This window comes from Epargyreus clarus, unplaced genomic scaffold, assembly GCF_041222505.1.
Source record: "Epargyreus clarus isolate Ecla_fem2 unplaced genomic scaffold, WU_Ecla_fem_2.2 ptg000016l, whole genome shotgun sequence".
In the NCBI taxonomy this organism is placed as follows: Eukaryota; Metazoa; Arthropoda; class Insecta; order Lepidoptera; family Hesperiidae; genus Epargyreus; species Epargyreus clarus.
In genome coordinates, this window is record NW_027332224.1 from 7,539,421 (window position 1) to 7,561,165 (window position 21,745).

The 21,745-nt window shown below is 37.1% G+C and overlaps 1 protein-coding gene across 2 annotated transcripts in view; it reads left to right on the top strand.

The window, feature by feature from the left end:
- da (transcription factor daughterless) overlaps window positions 1-21,745 on the top strand; it is a 114,776-nt gene that overhangs the window by 14,719 nt on the left and 78,312 nt on the right. The window contains exons 2-3 of one of the 2 annotated variants that reach the window (XM_073081283.1): window positions 9,571-9,623; window positions 18,287-18,397. In XM_073081283.1, the coding sequence (XP_072937384.1) occupies window positions 9,571-9,623; window positions 18,287-18,397 (164 nt within the window). The remainder of the gene's footprint in view (window positions 1-9,570; window positions 9,624-18,286; window positions 18,398-21,745) is intronic. The other variant, XM_073081284.1, reaches the window with a different exon arrangement.

A 21,745-nucleotide genomic window follows, 5' to 3' on the forward strand; every position in this document is an offset into this window, starting at 1 on the left:
AAGTGGTACCACCCGATGGTAAATGGTCGATTGCGGTGGCGGTGGTGCTATTTAAGTCTATGTTATGTAAGTAATCGTATGATATTTTAATGAGGTTGTTTGTTGAGTGATCTAAGATCTATTCAATCAATGAATTTTTTGTTTGAATTTGTTGTTCAATTTTCAAAATCTACATCTTTGGTTAGTTTTTTTTATAATTTGATAGTTAGCTACTAGCTATCAGGTAGGTATTAATGAAAATAAAAATGGAACTTACCAATTAAATCGACAAGTTATTTTTACTAAAAATTTAAAAATGAAAGTATTAGTTTATTAAACGTTATATTATGCTACATTTATGTATTTATTTTATTTTTCATTCTAAATAACTGCCACTCCAAAAGTGGTCTAAAGTAGTTATCTAATGTTTCAACCTACAACCAGTTACACTTACGGTCGTTATTAATAACCAATCCATTTAATATTTTGCCTATCACAGATTGACATTTGACAAATTGTGCTTACTAGAAATTGTCTAATTTCTTCTAAATCTTTGATAGGCAAGAAAGAGATAGATTGATTATTAATAATAGACGTTACAAAACATTAAAATCGGTTCAGTTGTTTCGGAGATTAATGTACGAAGTACACAATGACACGTGATTTATATATTGAATAAAGATTTATATATTAAGAAACACATAAAAGTTGAGGTGGGAAACATACACACATAAAATTGGAGGTGAATAACATTACATCACAACAAAGGGGTGAACGATCTCCCGAATGATAACACTCCAGTATCAATCCACTTGGGTCCAAATGACCCCATATTTGCTCGACAAACAGTAGGTCAGACGGGGACGCGGTGACCGCTAGCGTTGTATAAAAAGTTATGTTGTGAACCGAACCTATCTGATATCCGAAATAAATAATATCCGAAACCGTAACCGAATACGATATTAGTTTTGAATAATTTCGCATAGTGGTACAATTCAAGTCAGCGGAAATTGGGAAAGATGTGATGCTTTACCGGCGTTCGCTGACTAAACGGTTCGGTATAGACGAACATAATGTTTATTAAAAATGTTGTTCTCTATTAGTTTTCACAACATAATTGAATCACAATAATATAATTAATGCTCAACGAAGTGGGGACGGGTCGGCTAGATATTTCAAATAAAGACAATATTGTATTTGATTTACTTATACAATTATTTAAATATCTCATATTCGTAACCGAAAAGATCCGAAAAATGTATATATTTCCTATCATATTTTTCCTATATTCGTTTCCGTATCCAGATCCGAAATATGTTATGAGTAACATCACTAATACAAACACGGGACACCGTACGCGTTTTAGGGTTAAGTTTTATTTAACGCTATATTTAATTAGGGAACTGGATTTTGGTTGCTTAAGGGTTGCGGATGAGGGAGGGGGGAGTTTTAATGTTTGGTTATACAGAATTTGTTAGCTTTTAAATGAATCATCAGGTCATAATGATGCAAGTATTAGATTTGTTGTTTTTTGGACGTAATAGATTTTTTTGATGACCCACGTGGTGCAGGAGTATATTGACATTACACGACACATTTTCCGGGTTCGATGCTTGGTTAGGTAAATACCTAAATAGTTAATTTAGACTTCCATTTTGGGCCTGGGTGTTTGTGTGATTGTCTTTATGAGCGTAGATATCTATCTAGCATTAACGGTGCACACTTGGAATCGAACCACAGAACTTCCGACTGACAGGTTAAGTTTCTAACCACTACGCTATCACACCTTTCTTAAATGTTAATACTGAGCAAAAAATATTTGAAAATATTTATTTTGTAAGCTCATTATTCCTGTTACAACTCATTCCATTTCATCTTCTTTCTTTTTATATCGTTTCCCGCTACATTGCTTATCACCAGAAATTAAATAGACTCTTATTAACATAAAATTAACTAAAAAGTATTGTAATGAAAATATACTCTTACATTTTGAAATTTTTGAAATCTCAGAAGGTATCAAAAATGATAAATCTGTTTTTTTTTTTATCTCTCAAAGTTAAAACAAAATTAAACTAAACTAAAATAACTGATATAAAATAAAGTTCTTAATTTTAATAAGTTCAAAACATCCCCCACTGTAATAAAAATAAGTCCAACTACATTAATTCACGCTCATTCACTGATTACACGCGTGTATGGATAAATCCCCCTCGTGCTATCTCGCTCACACCGACAGTCTCGAGTACGAGTGAACGAGACGGGTATAGCATATGTGAGTCGGTGTTACTAATACTGTGGACCGTGAACTGGAGTGATTTTGAAGGGTTCTGTTGGACATTTATGGGGTTCTAACATTTTTGAAAAAAAAAAAAAAAAAAAAGTAAATAATTTTCTATATATGGCTTATATGGTTATCTGTGTGGATCACGAACAAAGACAAAAAGTAATAAATAAAAAATTCTAGATCAATTTCGATTTTTGGAAATAAAAGAAACCTATGCCATATTATAATCGTCTGATAATGAGTCTGAGGCTGTAGAACCCTTCGTGGTGTGACTTCGGAGGGATCACTGCCATTTACATCTTCTTGCTTAAAAAATGCAGTGTGTTCTAGTTTGAGGAGTATGGTAAGGATAGACGCTTAAACTAGGCGTCTAACTTATTCCTCAGGTGTAGCAACGCATCTATGGCCGAATAATAGGACACAAATCCTATCAGAGGTTTATTAGTGATCAGTGATGACAGACGAGCAAGGTGCAGTTTCATACTATTGCACACACATGTTCAAACAAACCAATTTCTTTCACTACATGTTCAAATCAAATCAATTTCTTTATTCAAAATAAGTTCTTTACATGGCGCTTTTTGAATGTGATTACAAAAATTACGTTCGTTTTCTACTCCTATATTATTAAAAAAAATACCAGTAGATCCACAAAAAGGTGGTAGACTTTCAGAAGTCGAAACTAAGACTTTGCCCCACAAAAGTACAGTCGGGCGAATGATTAATTTGACAGAATTTTATAGAACACTGCTCCCGATAGCCACCCTTCGCGAATGCTCATGACGAAGGGCATGCTCATTGTATATTACTATGAGGGGATTAGGATTTTTTTATTGAAATAAGTAGATGTTGGTTGGTTGAGCTGTGGACTGGTTGGTTAAAGTTCGTGTATTGATTTCATCTTGGATCTTTCAAATTATTTAATTTAACAAAAACAATATCTACTAAAAGAAATAAGTACAGACCATGATCCGTACAACTGCAAATCGTACTATCGACATTAAATAAGTAACTAGTATGTTTATGTATTTTTTTTTAAATCTGACTGCTTAAAAATGTTTAACTGAAAAGGAAGTAAAGTAGCCAATGTTAATCCCGCAATTTAATCGAATCAAACGACACGTCATACGTTAAATTCCGTCAAACAGTTTGTTTCAAACAATGAGAACGTGTACTCTTAAAAAACATTACTCTCCTCGGTTGGGTAAGAAAACACATATCGTGAGTATCCGCTACATAAAAGCATAATTTCCTCTAAATTTATTTAAAATCACATTAACGGACATTTTTTTTTAAATAGTGTATGATTCTTAATTTTATCTATATTCTACTTAACATTTTCGACATATATATTTCAAACTGGATTTTCAGTGTCATATTTAGCTTGCATGGTTTAGAGTTTTATATACTTGTCAAGGATCATAATATTAATAAAAATAAATTCATTATTCAACTAGCTCACACTCTTAACAATATGTCAACAATTCAACATATTTCCCACAAGAGTGGATTTAACTAAAGCTTTCGATGTCACGAATCACTTCAACAAGCACGTGGCGCGTGGTATAGTAACGGACCAAAAACGCCTCCTTGTGCGACCCCATGAATTTGTTCTATTTTTTTATTTACTAAAGTTTGTGTGTGACATTGGTTGTATTTTCTGAGTAATTCTAATAAGATTATTACTTTTTGTACATGTCTTATTGATTTTGTCGTCATTATTATTTACATTCATCGTCAATTTATTATTGTTTTAATTGGATACAATCCATTACACTTGCCTGGTGAGGGTTGTTTTACTTTTTTAACACCACATAGACACTTTCAAGTCGATTGTTATGAATTTATTCTCATTCATTACAAGTTTTTATTTCATTTACGCATGATTTTATTGAAATGTAAAAATTGCAAGTTATGTCTGGTTGATTCCGGAGTAGATGTAAAAGAATTTGATACCACTAGTGTTATTCTTAATCCATCAGCCATTTAAGTTCCATTGCTAGACATAGTCCTCTCTCTTATTCCACTCTAACCGGTCCCATGTCCGCTGCATCCAGCGTTTTCGCGCCGTCTTCCTTTCCTCAACTACCCTTAATATATTGTAATTCATAATCACCCACTTAACCCAAACCAAGCCAGACAAACAAACATATTTCCGCCACACTTCAGCTTGTAGCTTCAGTCGATAAAAAAACAAATACGGCGAGAACACGTGTCAGGCACGCGCCGTGTCGAACACTGTGCACAATCGGGGGTGGGCAATTATTGCTCTTGCTGCCAAATTAACAGTTGTCAGTTCGAGTAATAAGTGGGAGCGGAAAATTGGATTAACTGTGTTCGGCCGAGCGGTACAACTGGTTGAAGGGGTTGGGGATGGTCGTAACATTGTTTTTTTTTAAAGATAAAATCGCAAAAAGACTTACTTAAAATTATAAATGAGTGTCCAATAAAAATATATATAAATGGTTGCAGGTCGATAAAGTAATAAATGGGCGTACCAAAGATTATATACGCTTACTATTTGTAATTGTATTATTTGATAGAGGTACAGACCGCTTTTCAATATTTACTTTTCCTAACTCTTGTATTTTTTAAAAGTGATTCTTATGTTTACTAGATCAACCCATATTGGAAGAATGAACGGAAGTAAAGAATGTAAGAAAGTGTACTACGTGTACAATGTGTACACGTTGTTTACATTACATGAACATAATCATTTGCTAATTTAATTTCTAAAAAAACAATTGGCACGAGATTAATCATATCTTAAAATAATCTATTACAAGAACCAAACTTATAAAATGAGAGAGTACATTTTCAGGACGATATCATATATAATATACATATAACTGATAATTTCAAATTAAATCTAGCAATGTCCATTCACAAAAGTTATCAAGCCAACATCGTCCGTTCCTTTGTGACCCGTCATGGTAAATCCATCACCATATTCGCTCTTTTCACGGCGCCAATCCACCGTGAAACTGCCGTTGATTTATGGGCTTTATGCCGACGATATCCTTTTCATGGGGTCCCGAGGGTGAGTATTGTTTTCCGAGAGCTCGCGTAGGGACGTTTTAGTGCTTAAGAGGGTAGATTTTAGATAAAATTCAATTGGGATTGGGACAAACTGGATTAAACTGGCTTGGTTATGTTAATTGTTGTAATTGCTTCAAAGGGTTTTTATAGATCTGTAGATATCTTGCTGGTTTGATATTCAACTGTCTCATTGTTTTGCTAGCTCTTTTCGTCATTCTTTCTATGTTAACTTTCATTCTTCCTTACTTTTTACCACGCTTTAATTAGCTTGACCTGTATGTATGTATGTAACGGAATCTTTCTATTCGATTGTTACCTACTATGAACGGTCCGATTAATTTAAAATTTTGAATCTTTATCTAGAACTGATGACAATACACGACTTTAATAATGTTGTCCCGTTCTCCTCATCAGTATCGTCAGGATTATTAATTATCCTTGTGCGCTTATATTTTTTTTGTTTTTAAACTCAATTTGTACGTAACTACTTCATTTATTGTTGTATATTTGTGATATTAAATAGAGTTCTTGGATTTCAAATGAATATCTATTTACCATCCTTCACTCTAAATGAATAGTTATCTGTTGCATTCATTACTATAATAAAAAAAATATCAAATAATTCTTCTACGGCTAAATGATGCTACACAAGGGTTAAAGGCCAAGTACTAAACTGTAGTAGACACATTCGTGGTGTTAATACGTAATTGATTGTAAATCAATAAACATGTCTATTACCATAATAAATATAGTAATAAATTAATAAAATGCCGATTAGTGGGCGTGGATTGCGTGGGCGTTCGCCGTACGAATTGTATGTTTGTAATATATGTGGGAGGGTTATGTGAACATATTTATATTTGTGGTGAGTAGGGTTTTGAAGTAAATATGTGAGATTCGAATTGTTATATGGCGCGTGTTTTAGCCGTCACCATACGTGTACGATAGTGTTAGGATTCGATTCCTGGTAAAGCAGGCATTTGGATTTTTTGTTGCTTAGCTTAAGTGTGCATATCAATGCGTTTGTATACATATAAAATAGTAAAAAAGCAAGGTTTTATTTAATTAATCTACGTATAAGCCTAAACGTGGTCAACCCATTTTTGGTGCATCACGTTGTATAAAAAAATTCGTCTACAATTCTAGAACAATAAATTAAACTTATATGTTTATGGTTTCATGATACAATTATGTGTTAATTGTGGGTGATATGACATAGATAATCTTTACTTAACTATGGTGTCAGCTTCACCAAAATTTTAACTTTATTTTCTACTCGGGGTTGAGTGTCGACCCTCAAGTAATAATCCGTAGAAAAACAATTAACAAAGTCAGTTCAAAGTTAATTCGCCGACATTAGCAACCCCCGCACAAAAACAGTCAAGCAACGCCATCTAGCGCCATTGAGAAAAGATGGTTTCGCTCGACACCACAATGGGGTATTAAATGGTCATAATTATAAACAAATTTGAATCATTTCGCTGGTTAAACACTTGGTAGACTGTAGGCTAGTAACGCAAAGATATTGTAAGCGAGATGCGGTAGAAATATTTATAAGATTTTAAAAATGAATAAAATGCATTTATTATGCATAGGCTAACGTGGCACTTGTCATTGACAATGTAGATAAATATGTGTTAAAAAAAGTTTTCAAAACTACGAGTATGTGAAGGCAACCAGTTCGCAATTGGCCAGCGCGGTGGACTACGGCCTAATCCTTCTCATTCTGAGAGGAGCCGTGCCTAGCATTGGGACAGCAATGGGTTGATGATGATGTGTTGTTTGAAATTGCTCCACCTCCATTAGCACTACAGACTACACTAGCATAAGTTTTATTGCTTTGGTAAATGAAAGTTGTTTATTAAAGATTTATATTCAGGATCTTCATCTGGATAAACAAAACACCTTGTAAAGTAGTGGTAGATTACTGAAATTGAAAAAGAATTCTGGAAAGAATTTGCATTTTAGAATTGTAATATTTTTTATTTATGATAACTTTTTTTATTTTTTTTATTTAACAAAATCAATATCAAAACAAACACTTTTATATTAATTTTGGTTCAAGCTTAGTATAATCATCGCGAATCTTTTCTCGCTCAATATGAAACAGAGGCATTATTTAGTGCTTTGTTCCACGATGCTTTGTTGTGTAATCGCTATATTATTAGTTTATTTCGCTATTTACTGACCATTATCCTGGTTATTGTAATGTAATTGATAATTAAATTTGGGGAGGTGGTTTCACCCTTTATTATTATTAAATAATTTAAATATTTTAACATTTGAAGCTTCGGATGACGTCATAATGTAAAAATGGGATCAGTGTTGATACTTCGCTATTTACACTCATAGCCCCACATTAAGATTATCTGTGTCATAACTGCAATGGACACACATAGATGTGTAGACAAACACCCAGACCCAGAATTGAAAGCCCAAGTCGTCATATAAATATTTGCTTGGCCGGGTATCGAACGTAGAACCCTGTGCTTGACAGATAGCTATTGTGCTCACTAGGGCCACGTTTATCGTCAAGGAACTTCTAACCCATAAAACCGTCTTTTTAACCGACTTCAAAAAGGAGGTGGTTATCAATTCGGCCGGTATCTTTTTTTTTTCTATGTATGTACACGAATTACTCCGCCGTTAGTGGACCGATTTTAATAATTATTTTTTTATTGTATAGAGACGAGCTGGAAGTTGGTCCCATTTAAATATGGTTAGGATCCATCGATGGGTTCTCGAGAAAATGAGAGGAACTCCTCCACGCATGTAAATATAATAGCCATAACTTCAGAAATATGTACTAAACCAACATTTATTTCAATTATTTTTTACTTTGTAGTGACATAGAAGTCGGTTGTATTTATTTGTTAAAAAATTTTTTGGGTATGCAAAATACACTAATATTATTTTATGTGTACCTTCTATTTGGTGTAAAAATAAAGAGTACCTATTTGTTGTTGTTGTTGATCACTGAGCCTCAACGTACGGTGGATAACTACTGAAAGATTTCAAAGGATGTAGGTTCTTTCATAATGTCCCTGTAGTTCCGGGACCAGAATAGGGCTACGGTATCCCCTGCCTGTCGTAAGAGGCGACTAAAAGGGGCTTCCGGGGTTGCGGGCGGCAAGAGTGGGAGCTCGAACTGCCCGGCTAGTGACCCCGGGAAGGACGGCGGTATGTGTGGTCGCATACCGTCGTGCCCACCAGACGGTGTGGCGAGCGTCAAGCTCACCTGAGCAGAGCCCGATGGGGCAACGCGCTAAGAGGACTCCGGTTGCGTTCCTTTGGAGATCCCGGAGATCTCTACGCAGCGCCGAGGACGGCCACCGGGGGGGTTTTAGTGCGGTAAGAATCCCACATAACCCCGTGCCGCTCCCACGGCATAGGGTACCTTTTGAAGGTTTCCCCCTCGTAACCAAAAAAAAAAAAAAAAAAGGTTCTTTCATAATATGAATATACTCTCAAGCTTCAGGCTTTTTAGGATATTTACAAAAATGTCTTCTTATTGTGGTTGAATGTAAAAATGGCATAACACGAAAATCGTTCATCTGGTGATAATAATCAAGGTTTGAGGAACGCGAAACAGTGGTTACCTATATGTGTAATTTTTAAGTTGAATTAGGTTTTTGTAGAATTTTTTGGGTAACAATATGGCAGCACCTGCCTTATATAATCAGCGCCAAACTGCTAGTCCGCTCTGAAGTTGTTGCCGGGTGTAGTCATATAATTTGCTATGTTGACGCGATTCATTTCTATATTCAGAGCGGACTAGCAGTTTGACGCGGACTGAAACAGTGTAGCGCTGCTGTGTTCTGGTTTGTATTGTGGTAAGGCAGAGACACTTCTACAAGACGTTTAGCCCTCAGGGGTAGTAACGTATCTGTATTGATGTCAGATAGGAAACAAATCCTATTTGGGGTTGATTACAGATGTAAACACCGCAGTGACTTTTATAATGAAATCTAGCGATAAGGCATATGGGCTATCTGATGGAAAGCAGTCACCGTCGCCTATGGACATTTGCAATACCAGAGGAGTCGCCAATGCATCGCCGGCATTGTACGAGAGCTCTTTTTGCACTTTCTTTAAGAGTCCCATAGCGCTCCGGGAATATCTTAGAAGGAAATTTTACGTTCAAAGCCGAACTTCATTTGATCAGCTGGACTTTAAGTCCTTTATTACCTATCCCTTTTGTATACTTATCTGTTAAGCGCCTTTTATGTGTGTATGAAGTGTTAATTGTTTTTTTTTTCTTTTTATAGTCACAGATAAGCCTGGATACCAATCACCATATGGAGGCATGGACAATGGAATGGTGAGTTTTTTTATTGGTTTTGATATTTTTTATTTTTTGTTTTTAATCATTTAACCTTTGGTCGCTGATTTTCATTTCATCTGTTTTTTTTTATTTTCTTCAAGTAATATTCACTTCATTACTGGTGTCGCGCAATGGTCTCTGTGACGGTCCGGGATTCGATTCCGGATAGGTAACTTTAACAATATTTCTACGTTTCTGTTAATGTAATAAAACACCTTTAGAAAATTATAATCTACAGTCAAAATACTTTCTATAATCTTAAATTTGGAAGGGGTAAGGCGGGGTGAGTTGTAAATAAAATATAATATTGCAAAGATATCAAAAAGAAAGGGTGCCCCGATCTCAGCGCTACCCGACCGGCAGGACAACCCTTATAAATCATCCCCGTGTTTTATTTGTACAAAAACTTGCCGATGTGTTTTTGTATGGTTCGTTCTATTTTTGGAATGGTTACTCGTCGGCACCGCCCACTTTTGTAGCGTCATTGATAAGGTCATCGGTTTTAAAGGAGCCCTTTTTGGTAAAGCGGTATTAGTACTACTATGTTTGTCTTAGCGGGAATTAACACCCGGGCGACAGTGAGCGACAGTTTCGGCAATTCAGTTTGACGACTGTTGCGCTTGTTGTCGGTTATCGTCGTCGAATGTCGCTAATTCAGCGGGTTGCCGACGGCTGACGGTTGCTAACGACAGGCAGCGGCAGGCGCAACCATCGGCGACTGTTTTTAATACGAAATGTCGCTTATATATTAGTACTAGTTTTTGCTCGCGGCTTCGCCCGCGTTTAAAAGAAAATAATATAACATACTAACATACATAAAACTGAAAATTCGTACCTTCAACGTTGCTAAAGATCATCACTTGATCAAATGCATTGTTTACGATTCAATCCTTACTAATATCGATTAATATAATCGATGTTCTGGGTCCAAAAGATCGATTCTCCGATTAATCGATCTTAGATCGTCATCCCTAGTTCCCGTGGGATTTCCGGGATAAAAACTATCCTGTGTCCTTTCTCGGGTATCAAACTATCTTTGTACAAAATTTCATTAAAATCGGTTGAGTGGTTTGGGAGTGAAGAGACAACCAGACAGACAGATACGAGGGTGCGTTTTTAAGTTCGCGGAATGAGGGACAAGGAGGGAAAATAAAATGTCAAAATTATTTTTCTTTTTCTACATATTCTCCTGCAAGACGAATACATTTTTAAGATCTTTGTATTAACTTATTTAAACCCTCATAAAAATGTTTCGTCCTTGTCGGAAAAATTGCGTCCTTAACTTCTTCGTCTGTAGAAAATTTGTTTCCACGAAGCTCTTTTTTCATTTTTGGAAAGAGATAATAATCGCTGGGAGCCAGGTCTGGCCTATAGGGTGGGTGATTTAAAATATCAAAGCTCACCTTATGCAGGGCAGCCAGTGCAATACGGCTTTTGTGTACGGGCGCATTGTCGTGCAACAGCAGGACACCTCTGGTTGATTTTCCCCGCCTTTTTTCTTTGATGGCTTCTTTTAACCGCTCCAGGATAGTTGCGTAATATTCTCCGGTTATAGAGACACCTTTATCATTATAATCTATTAACAAAATTCCTTCTGAATCCCAAAAGACTGTCGCCATGAATTTTCCGGCCGATTGTGACACCTTAAACCTTTTAGGAGGTGCTGTACCCTTTTTATGCCACTGCATGAAGTCTTGTTTAGACTCAGGTTCATAATGGTGAACCCAAGTTTCATCTCAAGTAACAATTCGATTCAATACAATATCTTTATCTTCTCCACAGAGGTCCAAAAACTCACGGGAACATTCAACGCCCTGTTGTTTTTGAGGCGGCGTGAGCATTCTCGGCACCCACCGCGCGCTGACCTTAGTCATGCCAAGATGGTCATGCAGAAATTTAAAAATGCTTGTATCCGATACTCCAACCATTTCTGCAAGCTGATCCTTCTTTAGCCGAGCATCTTCCAGTACTAATTTTTCGACTTTCGCCATCGTTTCCGGAGTGGTCACCTCAACAGACCGTCTGGGTCGTGGGTCGTCTTCAAGTGAATCCCTGCCTAGCTTAAAAAGGTTGTTCCACTTGTAAACCATCGTTTTTCAAGAGTCCCCGTAAACCGATGACATCTCTTCCATTATGATTTGCACAGACTTTCCTTGCTTGGTAAGGAACTTTATAACGGCGCGATGCTCGATTTTCTCCATACTTTAATTTTTTTCCGGATTGAGTTGTTTAATTGTCGATAGTTTTAAAACTAATGATGCAATTGTGATAAAACTTTATATTTATACTATTTATGAGTCACTTAACACGTACCGCCCTTAACAAGCCCGCTATCATCCCTCCAACCCCGCCATTCCGCGGACTTAAAAACGCGCCCTCGTAGAGTTACTTTCGGATTTATAATATTAGTAAGGAAGTAAGGATAAGGATTAGCTTCCCGTAGATTACTGTTGGTTTGAAAGGAGTATGGGAGAAACCTATACAAGACTTACCAACTAGGTCCTCAATAGTAAAGCATATGTAGCCGGGTTCATGTTGAAATTCTATCTTATTTGATATTACGAGTAATTGCAAATTTCTACGTAAGAAATCGCAGGCTACAGCTAGTTTAATATAAAATGATTGTCTTTTAAACATACCAAATACCTATTTGTGGATGATTGCAAACCTCTACTCCACGTAAGAAGTTGTGGGTTACAGCTAGGTTCAGTTCCCTCCGAAACGTTACCTTTATCCTTTATACCTATATAAAACGTACCCTATATCCTTTTCTGAACCCCTGACAATATGTGTGTACACAATTTCATGACAATTGGTTATGTAGTTAAGGCGTGAAAGTCTAACAAACAAACAAACTGACTTTCGCATTTATAATATTAGTTTAGATCATAGATTAGTAAAGATTACTCACTCCTAACAAGAAAATGTAACCAGTTTTGACAATTGAAATAGTTGCGTAAAAATGGTTTTGCCACGTCTCCGTGCTAGAATGTAGCTAAAATATTTGAAATACTTATTTATTTATTATGTAAATTACGCAGTATTAGTTATTTTTGCGTAAATTCTCTCTAAAAAGTTTTTTATTTGTCAAGAAATCAACAAAATAAGCGACAAATCAGCTTTTTGTGGCTCCATTCAATTTCAAGGCGGCGAAGTATCTTTACTTATCAAAGGTTAGGATTAAGATAGCATCTTGTAAAAAAAATACTTACAAAGTACCTTATAGATTCGATCAAAGGTTTTCGACCCTCCATCAGTCATCGAACCACCCGCCCAGCGTAGTGCCAGGGCTCAACTTAGCCTATATTTATCCGACAATCATACCATGTCCCATCCTGTCTAATAGACATGTCATCAATAACTCTTATGTACAATTTAACACGTTTATCAGGTCCGCCGGCATAATTGACGTGTGGGTAGTGTGACCATGTTTTGGTAAGAAAACGGGACATTTTTTTGATAAAACTTATTGGTATGTTACGAGTCTTTGTCGAAAAGGAAAGAGATTACAACATTATTTACAGAGAGATAACGATAAGATTAAACTTTTTTTTAAGTAAGTTACTTCTTTTTGCCCCGCCACACCTATTTCTGTCTTTTAACAGCATTGTAGCGTTGTATACTGATTTGATGATTTGATTTGATTTGTGGTAAGGGATACACTTATCCGAGGCATTCCAATGAACTCCTCAATGGAAGCGAGGCATTGGTTATCGATCTGAAATAGAACTATGTATAATCATATCTGCAGTTGAAACAAACTTCCGTAGGTGCCAGTGGTAATTTTATTTTCAGCTAGACAGCAAGCTATTTTCCTACTTCTTTATAGTAAAATAAATTTCATTTATAACAATTTTATTAATGTGCACCTGAAAGTGGGTTATCTTCGCATTTGCTGAGGTCAGCGTGACATACAGTCTGACATCGAGACAGTCCCGTCCTAAGCGTGACGGGTGGTCACGTTAAGTGACAGATGTCAGCTCTAGTTTTTGTTCGCTCTGCAATTATTTAGCTCGCGTATTTCAGGGTTATTGTAAATTAAATAGTTGTTGCTCTCCAGTTGAATGGTGCATCCTTTGTTTTTGTTAATTATGTTAAAATGTAAGACCATTTCTATCTGAAGAGAAAAGGTAAGGGAAAGGTACAAGGTTCGAATCCCCAGGCTGATTTTTTTTATTAAATTCAGATGCGTGGCTACCACTGAGGTCTAAGTTGGAAGGCCTTGAGTAAGTCTCCCTTACCACAACACCCTTCAAACCAGAACACAGCAGCGCTTAACACTGCTGTTAAAACAGAAATGGGAGTGGCGGTGGTGCCGACTGAGTCGAATCACAAAACTTTCTATCACCGTTCGAGAGATAGGATTGTAGGATAGATTTTCCAACTTAGTCCTCAGATATGACTCGAAAATCCCATTAGATATGACAGTGACTTACCATCAGATGAACTGTACTTGAATTGCTAACAAAAACAGATTGACACACACAATATCATGTCAACAATGTTACTCCCAACTCTCACACATACATATGTATGTATATCGAAACATATGTATGCACATATACATACATCTAACTGAAAACATCTGCCCGTTGGTTCGCATTCCGTAGCGGGACGCACAGACGGACGGGTTTTGGTACTTCGGTCACATCTACATACCCATTTTTTGTGTTATAGTATGTGGTTTGACGCCGACCTTGTTTGGTTTGGCACGTGGTCTTCTATGCCAGTATGTATCTATATGTATGTGGAATATGTGGCTGTCTGTCGGATTAAGGGAGTTTGTAAGATTATGGTTTTATACTCCGTTGAAATGTATATTATCTATTCTCCATTTAAATGTATTTCTTATGAAGTAGAGGTAAGAAATAGATCATTAATTTCACACACTTAGACAACAGCACAATCCGCCATATTGGATTTAGAATACCATGACTTAATTATGCATTATCATCTAAACGAAACGTGTATGCAAAATTTTAGCTCGGTCGGTTAGTTCAATATTCAGTTGAAAGATATGAATGACCCTTACATACATGCGAATAGTGAATGCAATCCCGACTCGAGATCGTAAAGTCGAGATAAAGGCGGGATCTCGAGATTTTCGGGATCTCGTCTAGTTAAAAAAATCATATCACTGTAAACAATGAAAACTGCTTGTTGGTTATAGTGAGGTTAAATAAAACAAAATATTATTATTATAACGAAATAATTAACAGTTTTACTAAAATAATCAAAATAAGGTATAGAATAGTTAAAGATTAAAAAGTAGTTATGGGTGATTTTGAAAATAACTTAAAAATCAAAGTCGCGTCGCGAGCGGATGTGTGTAACATCGCTGACCATTGCCGCCAAATCCCGTCAATCACGAACGGGATCTCGTCATATTATGCTTCGGGATTGATCGGAATCAACCCCAGATAGGATTAGATATTCCTACCTGAGGTCGGCCACAGATGCGCCGCTACCCCTGAGGACTAAGCTGGAACGCCTCGGAAGAGTCCGTCTCCCTTACCACACCCTTCAAACCGGAACACAGCAGCGCCTAACACTGCTGTTACTAGGCAGAAATAGGTGTGGCGGTGGTGCCGCCGGAGTCGAACCACATAGAGTTCTACCACCTTCAAATCACTCTAAATAAATGCTTTGTTACTTTTGAGGAATAAGTTGCAATGACTCGAATAAGCTCCTTGAGAACTAAGTTGGAATACTTCGTACTTTACGTGATTTTTTTGGACTACGTTGGAATACCTCGTATTAGAGTTTTCTTTAAGACTAAATTGGAATGCCTCGTATAAGAGTCTCTTACATGATTCAAACCAGAACACAAAAACCGCGGATGTTCTACAGCAGAAATAGACTTGACAGTGGTACCTTTCAACCCTGTACGAAGGGCTAAGGGCTCCACCAGTTATATACACTCGCTGTATATAACAGTACATAGTGCACAATACATTAGGCGGCTCCACCGCGCTTGGCTTTACGACCGGCGGAACGTCTTGTGTACTGGCAGGCGGAAAAGTGATTTCTTTGTTTGTTTGGTTGAATGGGCTCAAAAACTACTGGACTGATTTTAAAAATTCTTTCACCATTCGAAAGCTACATTATCCACGAGTAACATAGGCTATATTTTATATGAAATATATTTGATAAATAGATTTTGAGGCGGTACAAAGTTTGCTGGGTCAGCTAGTTTTATAATATAGGAGTAGCAGACGAGCATGCAACGCACCTGATGGTAAGTGACTACTGCCGCCCATGGGCATCTGTAATCAACTCCAGATAGAATTCGATTCCTACCAGACCTCGACCATAGGAGACCATAGAAGCGCCGCTACCCTTGAGGACTAAGCCCGAACGCCTCGGAAAAGTATGTCTTCCTTACCGCGTCTTTCAAAGCTTAACACAGCACCGCCTAACACTGCTGTTATTAGATCGCTCGATCTGCTGTTATAAATCGGCGGTAACAATTCTACCTAATAACAGCAGTGTTAAGCGCTGCTGTGTTCTGGTTTGAAGAGTGTGTTAAGGGAGTCTATTTCCAAGGCATTCTAGCTTAGTCCTCAGGGGTAGCGGCGCATCTGTGACGAACCTCAGGTAGAAATATCTAATTATATTATATCTCGGGTCGACTACAGATGTCCATGGGCGGCAGTAGTCACTTACCATCAGTAGGACTGCACGCTCGTCTGCAACTCCTATATTATATATTAAAAAAAAATCAATTATCGACTCGACTGTACCTCCGATTCGACTGAGAGACGGTCGCGAATTAAGTACAAGTATCCCCCTGCACCCTTCGGAAGCTCTCAAGGGTGTAGATTTAGCTACGGGTAGTATGCCACTTACATTCACGTTTTATTTCTTGGTTGGTTGAAGATTTTAACGGTAATTTTATAATGGAGACATATAATGGATTAGAATTTTAAGGGTTGAAGTTTAATTTTACTCGAATATCCGACTTTGAGGTCTATTTTTTTAATTAAAAACGGCAACTTTTATCCGCGTACTACTTAAAGATTACCGTATTATATTTGTCATAGTTATCCTTACTAATATTATAAATCCGAAAGTAACTCTGTCTGTCTGTCTGTCTGGTTGTCTCTTCTTCACGCCTAAACCACTGAACCGATTTTAATGAAATTTTGTACGAAGATAGTTGATCAAGTGATGATCTTTAGCAAAGTTGTTGTCCATGAGCCCACGAAGGTTTCAGAGTTGGTACGACCAATTTTCGCCAGAGGGCGCTACTGTCATTCCAATGAAGGTACGATTTTCAGTTTTATGTATGTTAGTATGTCATATTATTTTCTTTTAAACGCGAGCGAAGCCGCGGGCAAAAACTAGTATGTCATAATTCGAATGGTATTTAACGAAGGTGGCATAAAACTTTTCGTGGTTAAACTCCTGTGGCACCAATGCGTCATCTATTTCTGTTCTATAAGATCAAGTGTCAAGCTCTGCTAGGTTTCGATTTGAAGAGCACAGTAAAGGTGAGATACTTACATGAGGCATTACAACTTAGTCCTCACTGGTAGCAATGCATTTGTGACTCACCTCGATAGGATTTCAATTTATGGTAGATGGTAGATGTCTAAACGACAGATTGTAGGTGACTTGCCTATTGGTGGATTGCGTGTTCATTAACTACTTCAATTCTATACAAACGCTCCAAAGGTGAACATATCAGCTATGTTACAAATTATATCCGTCCGAAGGCTTTATTTTCTTAACAAAGCACCCAAAAACAGGGGTCCAGTTAACGGCAACGTTACGACGACACCGAGTCGTATAAAACGGTTAGGATGAACCCCGAGGGGTCGCGGGGGTAGAAAATAAAGAGATACTGCCGACGTCTAATGTATTAGCTTTTAGTTTTGGGACCCTATAGGTATGTGGACGTAGGTGGGGATCGCTACAGAAATTACTTAGTCTTTCCTTAATCAAAATTTATTTGGTGTAGTTGTCTATCGATGTCACCAGATACATAAGTTATATCGATAAGTAATCAGTAGTTTTGGTGTACAATAAATATAAGGCTTTTATGAAACATAAACTTTACTCAATTATTTGAATTTTTTTATAATACATATTTTAATAAATATCTTATATATTTTATTTATTCACAATAATCCTTATTTAATTTCTGCATTCATTAATTCATTTGTTACAATATTTACTCTGCGATTTTACACTTACTGTATTCTTTGTATTCTTTCACTTTGTGTATTAATCTCATAATTCATATCACTTCTCGCACTAATATACACTACCGGTCCATCTTCATTCATTACATTAAATTGTAATATAGACTTTTAATAATAAGTAACACAAAATCTATTCCAAATGTAACTCCCTAAAGCACTCTTATCTACATTCCTTTATACCCTTTTATTCGTTGTAATTATAGTAACCTAGTACCCCATTTAACATTTGTCGCTTATTATTGTTACCTTTATAATTTTTAATAAGTCACGTAAAATCAACAGCAAATTTACTATATGTAGTACCTCACATAACTCGTTCCACTTATTATTTTTAACCTTCTTGTATTAAATTACATTTTTAAATATAATATCAATCACTAAATCACATAAAATCAACAGCAAATTTACTATATCTAGTACCCCACATAACTCGTAGCACTTTTGTCACGCCAGTACGGCGTGGCGGCGACGTCGTGCGCGGCGGCGAACGGCCACCAGCAGCCGGACCGCCGCCACCATCACCACCACCACCACCACCAGCACGCGGACGTGCCCCCACAATGGGTGAGCGTGTAGTACATGATTGTCGCTTGTGTGTTTGTCACCTTGTGTGTTGTCGTTTATAGGCACTATATGTATTCTTTCTCAAAGTGTGTTGTTGCCTTGTCGTTTTTGGCACTGTATGTATTCTTTTGTGCCGTGTATTTTTATTGTGTTGCGTATTCTTTTGTAAAGTAATTCAGTAGTGTTGTTTATGTTGTGTGTATTCTTGTGTTGTCGCACTGTTTGTAATTTTTGTTTTCTGTTTCACGTTTTCATCAAAGTTGATTTATGTTTATCGCCTTATTAATCATTGCACCGTTTGTATTTTTAACACGTTGTTTCTGTAGCACAGTTTATGTTTTATACTTAGTAAGCACTTGTTGTTTGTATTCTGTTTGTCGCACTGTTTGTATTTTTAGTTGTGTTTTCTTTTGTGATACTGTGTGGATTTAGTTTACAATAAAATTGTATATTGAGGTGTCACCATGAGCGAACCACTGCCGTTACCACAATAGGCAGAAGGCCCCTGAGAAGAAATGCAGGGCAGATGCTATTGGAACTCATCGTAGGTCGATTGTGATGCTACTATGACATTAGGAGTACATAAATGACAGGAGTTCCTTGTCAATCCATATAAAGTTTATTGATGATGTCATATTTATGATTACAGAGGTTTGGTGTATGTTTTCTTCGATTTTATTGTATTTCTTTGCTGCTATACTAATTAAGCAGTGCTAATATAGTGTCAATTATTTTAGCCAAAGTATCTTCTTTACAATTTTTTTGAAAGTCAGTAACCAACCAACGCTTTATATATCCTTTCCCTTATGAGAGGAACGGTGATAGTGATACAGTCCGTAACACGCGTGGCGTCTATAAATAAATATACACAATTACATATAGATAATATGTTACAGTACCTTCCTACTTAGATAGGTTTTGCAATCCATATCCGAAGTTAACTGGAGATAGCGCACGTCTGTGATTCATACTATGAATATAATGTTACGATGCAATTTTAAACACGTAACTATTATCTATTTATATACACTTCCGTGTTGATTATGGTGTGGTATTTCGCGTGGAGGTTCTAAGGTTATAGGACCTTCGTGGATAAAAAAAATGTTTTGTTCGAATTAGTTTCTTATGTAATAGGAGCTTTTTCGACAAGGAAAATAATGTTTTGTTCGAATTATAGTACTCTTTTTAATCGACTTTAAATGGAGGAGGAGGTTGTCAATTTGACTGTTTTTTTTATGTATGTTAGCGTATAACGTTTTACTGGGTGAACTGATGTTGAAGTTTTTTTTTTTTATATTCGAAAGCTAGTAGTTGTTATTTGGTTCTATTTGAATTGAGCGAGATCTGACGAGTAGTTTTTGACTTATCCCTTTAATTTTTGAATAATTAAACGCTTTCTAGCCCCACACTAGGGGTCCCTGTGTCGTGGGTGCCATGGACACACACATAGACAAATACAAAAACACCCAGACCCAGAAACAGAAATCTAAATGAATCATTTAGATGTCTGTCTGGGCGGGCATCGAACCCGGGACCCTCTGCGCGTCAGACCGGTATGGTGACCGCTCCGCCACGCGGGTCGTCCCATATTAATTGGTCGTCGTCAACCCATTACTTTCCCACTCCTGGGCAAGACTTTCAAAATGGGTGAGGTCATAATCCAACACTGTGGCCAAATTGCGAGTTCGTAGAGCTCACACAGCATTTAAAACTTCTTGCGTGCCTGGGTCTAGAATCTAAGATTCCCGATTGAAATTCAGATTTTCTAACCACTGCCAGGCCATGCTACTTTTAAACTGTAAGTTCCATAAGTCATTACGATGGACACAAGTCTCACAATAATTTTGATAAAGAGTTGCATATCTAGTATTCGAACTTCGGACCCCCGTTAGAGACTCCAAGCATCCAACTACTAAGCTACCACTACCACGCTCGTTTATAAACGACATAAGTCCCACAATAGCCGTCCGTAACACAAGACATTCCCACGTAGGCCTGCGAGCGAACCGGCCGTAGCACCTGCCGCCCACAGGCCAATCGTGGAGTCTGGCCCGCGGGGTACATAGCCGAGTATGTGTGCGGGTTTTTGGAGTTTTGAGTAACCCTAAAATATACGGGTTCAATTGGACTATGTCATGGTTAGGGACTATGTTAGGGAAGAAAGTCCCGTCGTAATTGGTTTTCAAGATTACGTAAACAATAGATTATTTTTTTGTTTTCGTATGTATCTATATGTATATGCTGAGTGAATGCTTTTTTGGAACTATAAATAAATATTTGAATTTATTATGTGTGTCTAGAACTCGAACTTTAGACTCCACTGCACCATATCTGTGGATATCTTCGGAAAGTACTTCTACCTAGGTATATAGGGTTTATTATAGATCCTTATAGTAGGCAGGGACCGTTGACGTCGTCATCTCACCGCTGTCCCACTGCTGGGCACGCGGTTTTTCCAGTCAAAAGGGTTTAGGTCAGAGTTCATCGCACTAGCTAAGTGCGGATTCGTAGACTTTACACACTTGTGAGATTTTTAAGGACTCTAGCTAGTAGATTTCCTCGCGATGTTTTCCTTCATCGTTTTAAACAAGCAATAATTAATTTTGAATTTCCATACAATTTTTAAAAATTGATTCGCAGACCCCCTCCCAATAAACTGAATTTCTAACTACTTCAAATACATAATAGCTTTATGTTTTCTGTTTCTTTATATTTTCACTGGAAAGTGCATAAAGACCCTTAAGCGAGTTTAAATGAAAAACCAAAATAAAGCAGGTCAGTACCCGGCTATGGTCAAAGGCCCTACCAGCTGTTCGGAAGGGCCGTTTGGAAAAAACAAAAACAAAAACGTGAAATGGACGTGCGCACGAGTCGGCGTACGGATGTGTGCTTGATTTTGTGTAGTTATACGTTATACACGTGTGTGCAACAGTGATAGCGTAGTGGTTGAAGCGGTCTCTCGATCGAGGGGTCCAAGGTTTGAATCTGAGGCAACTCTGAATTTTCAATGTTATGTGCGTATTAGAATTTAATTTTCATTTGTTTTAACGGTGATGGAAGTCATTGACAGGGAAATCTGCATACCTGAGGATTCTTAAAAAAAAAGGAACAAAAAATTAAGGAAAACATCATGAGGAAATCTGCATATCTAAAAGATTAAAAAAAGGAAAAAGTTCTTCTACTAATACGCACTTGGCCAGCGCGGTGGACTATGGCCTAATGCTTCTCATTCTGAGAGGAGACCCGAGCCCAGCAGTGGGACAGAGTGGGTTGATGACACAAGTGTGTGTTATTGTATTATTAAAAAGTAGAAAAGGATGGTTTGAAGGAAGGAATATTTTTGTTTCA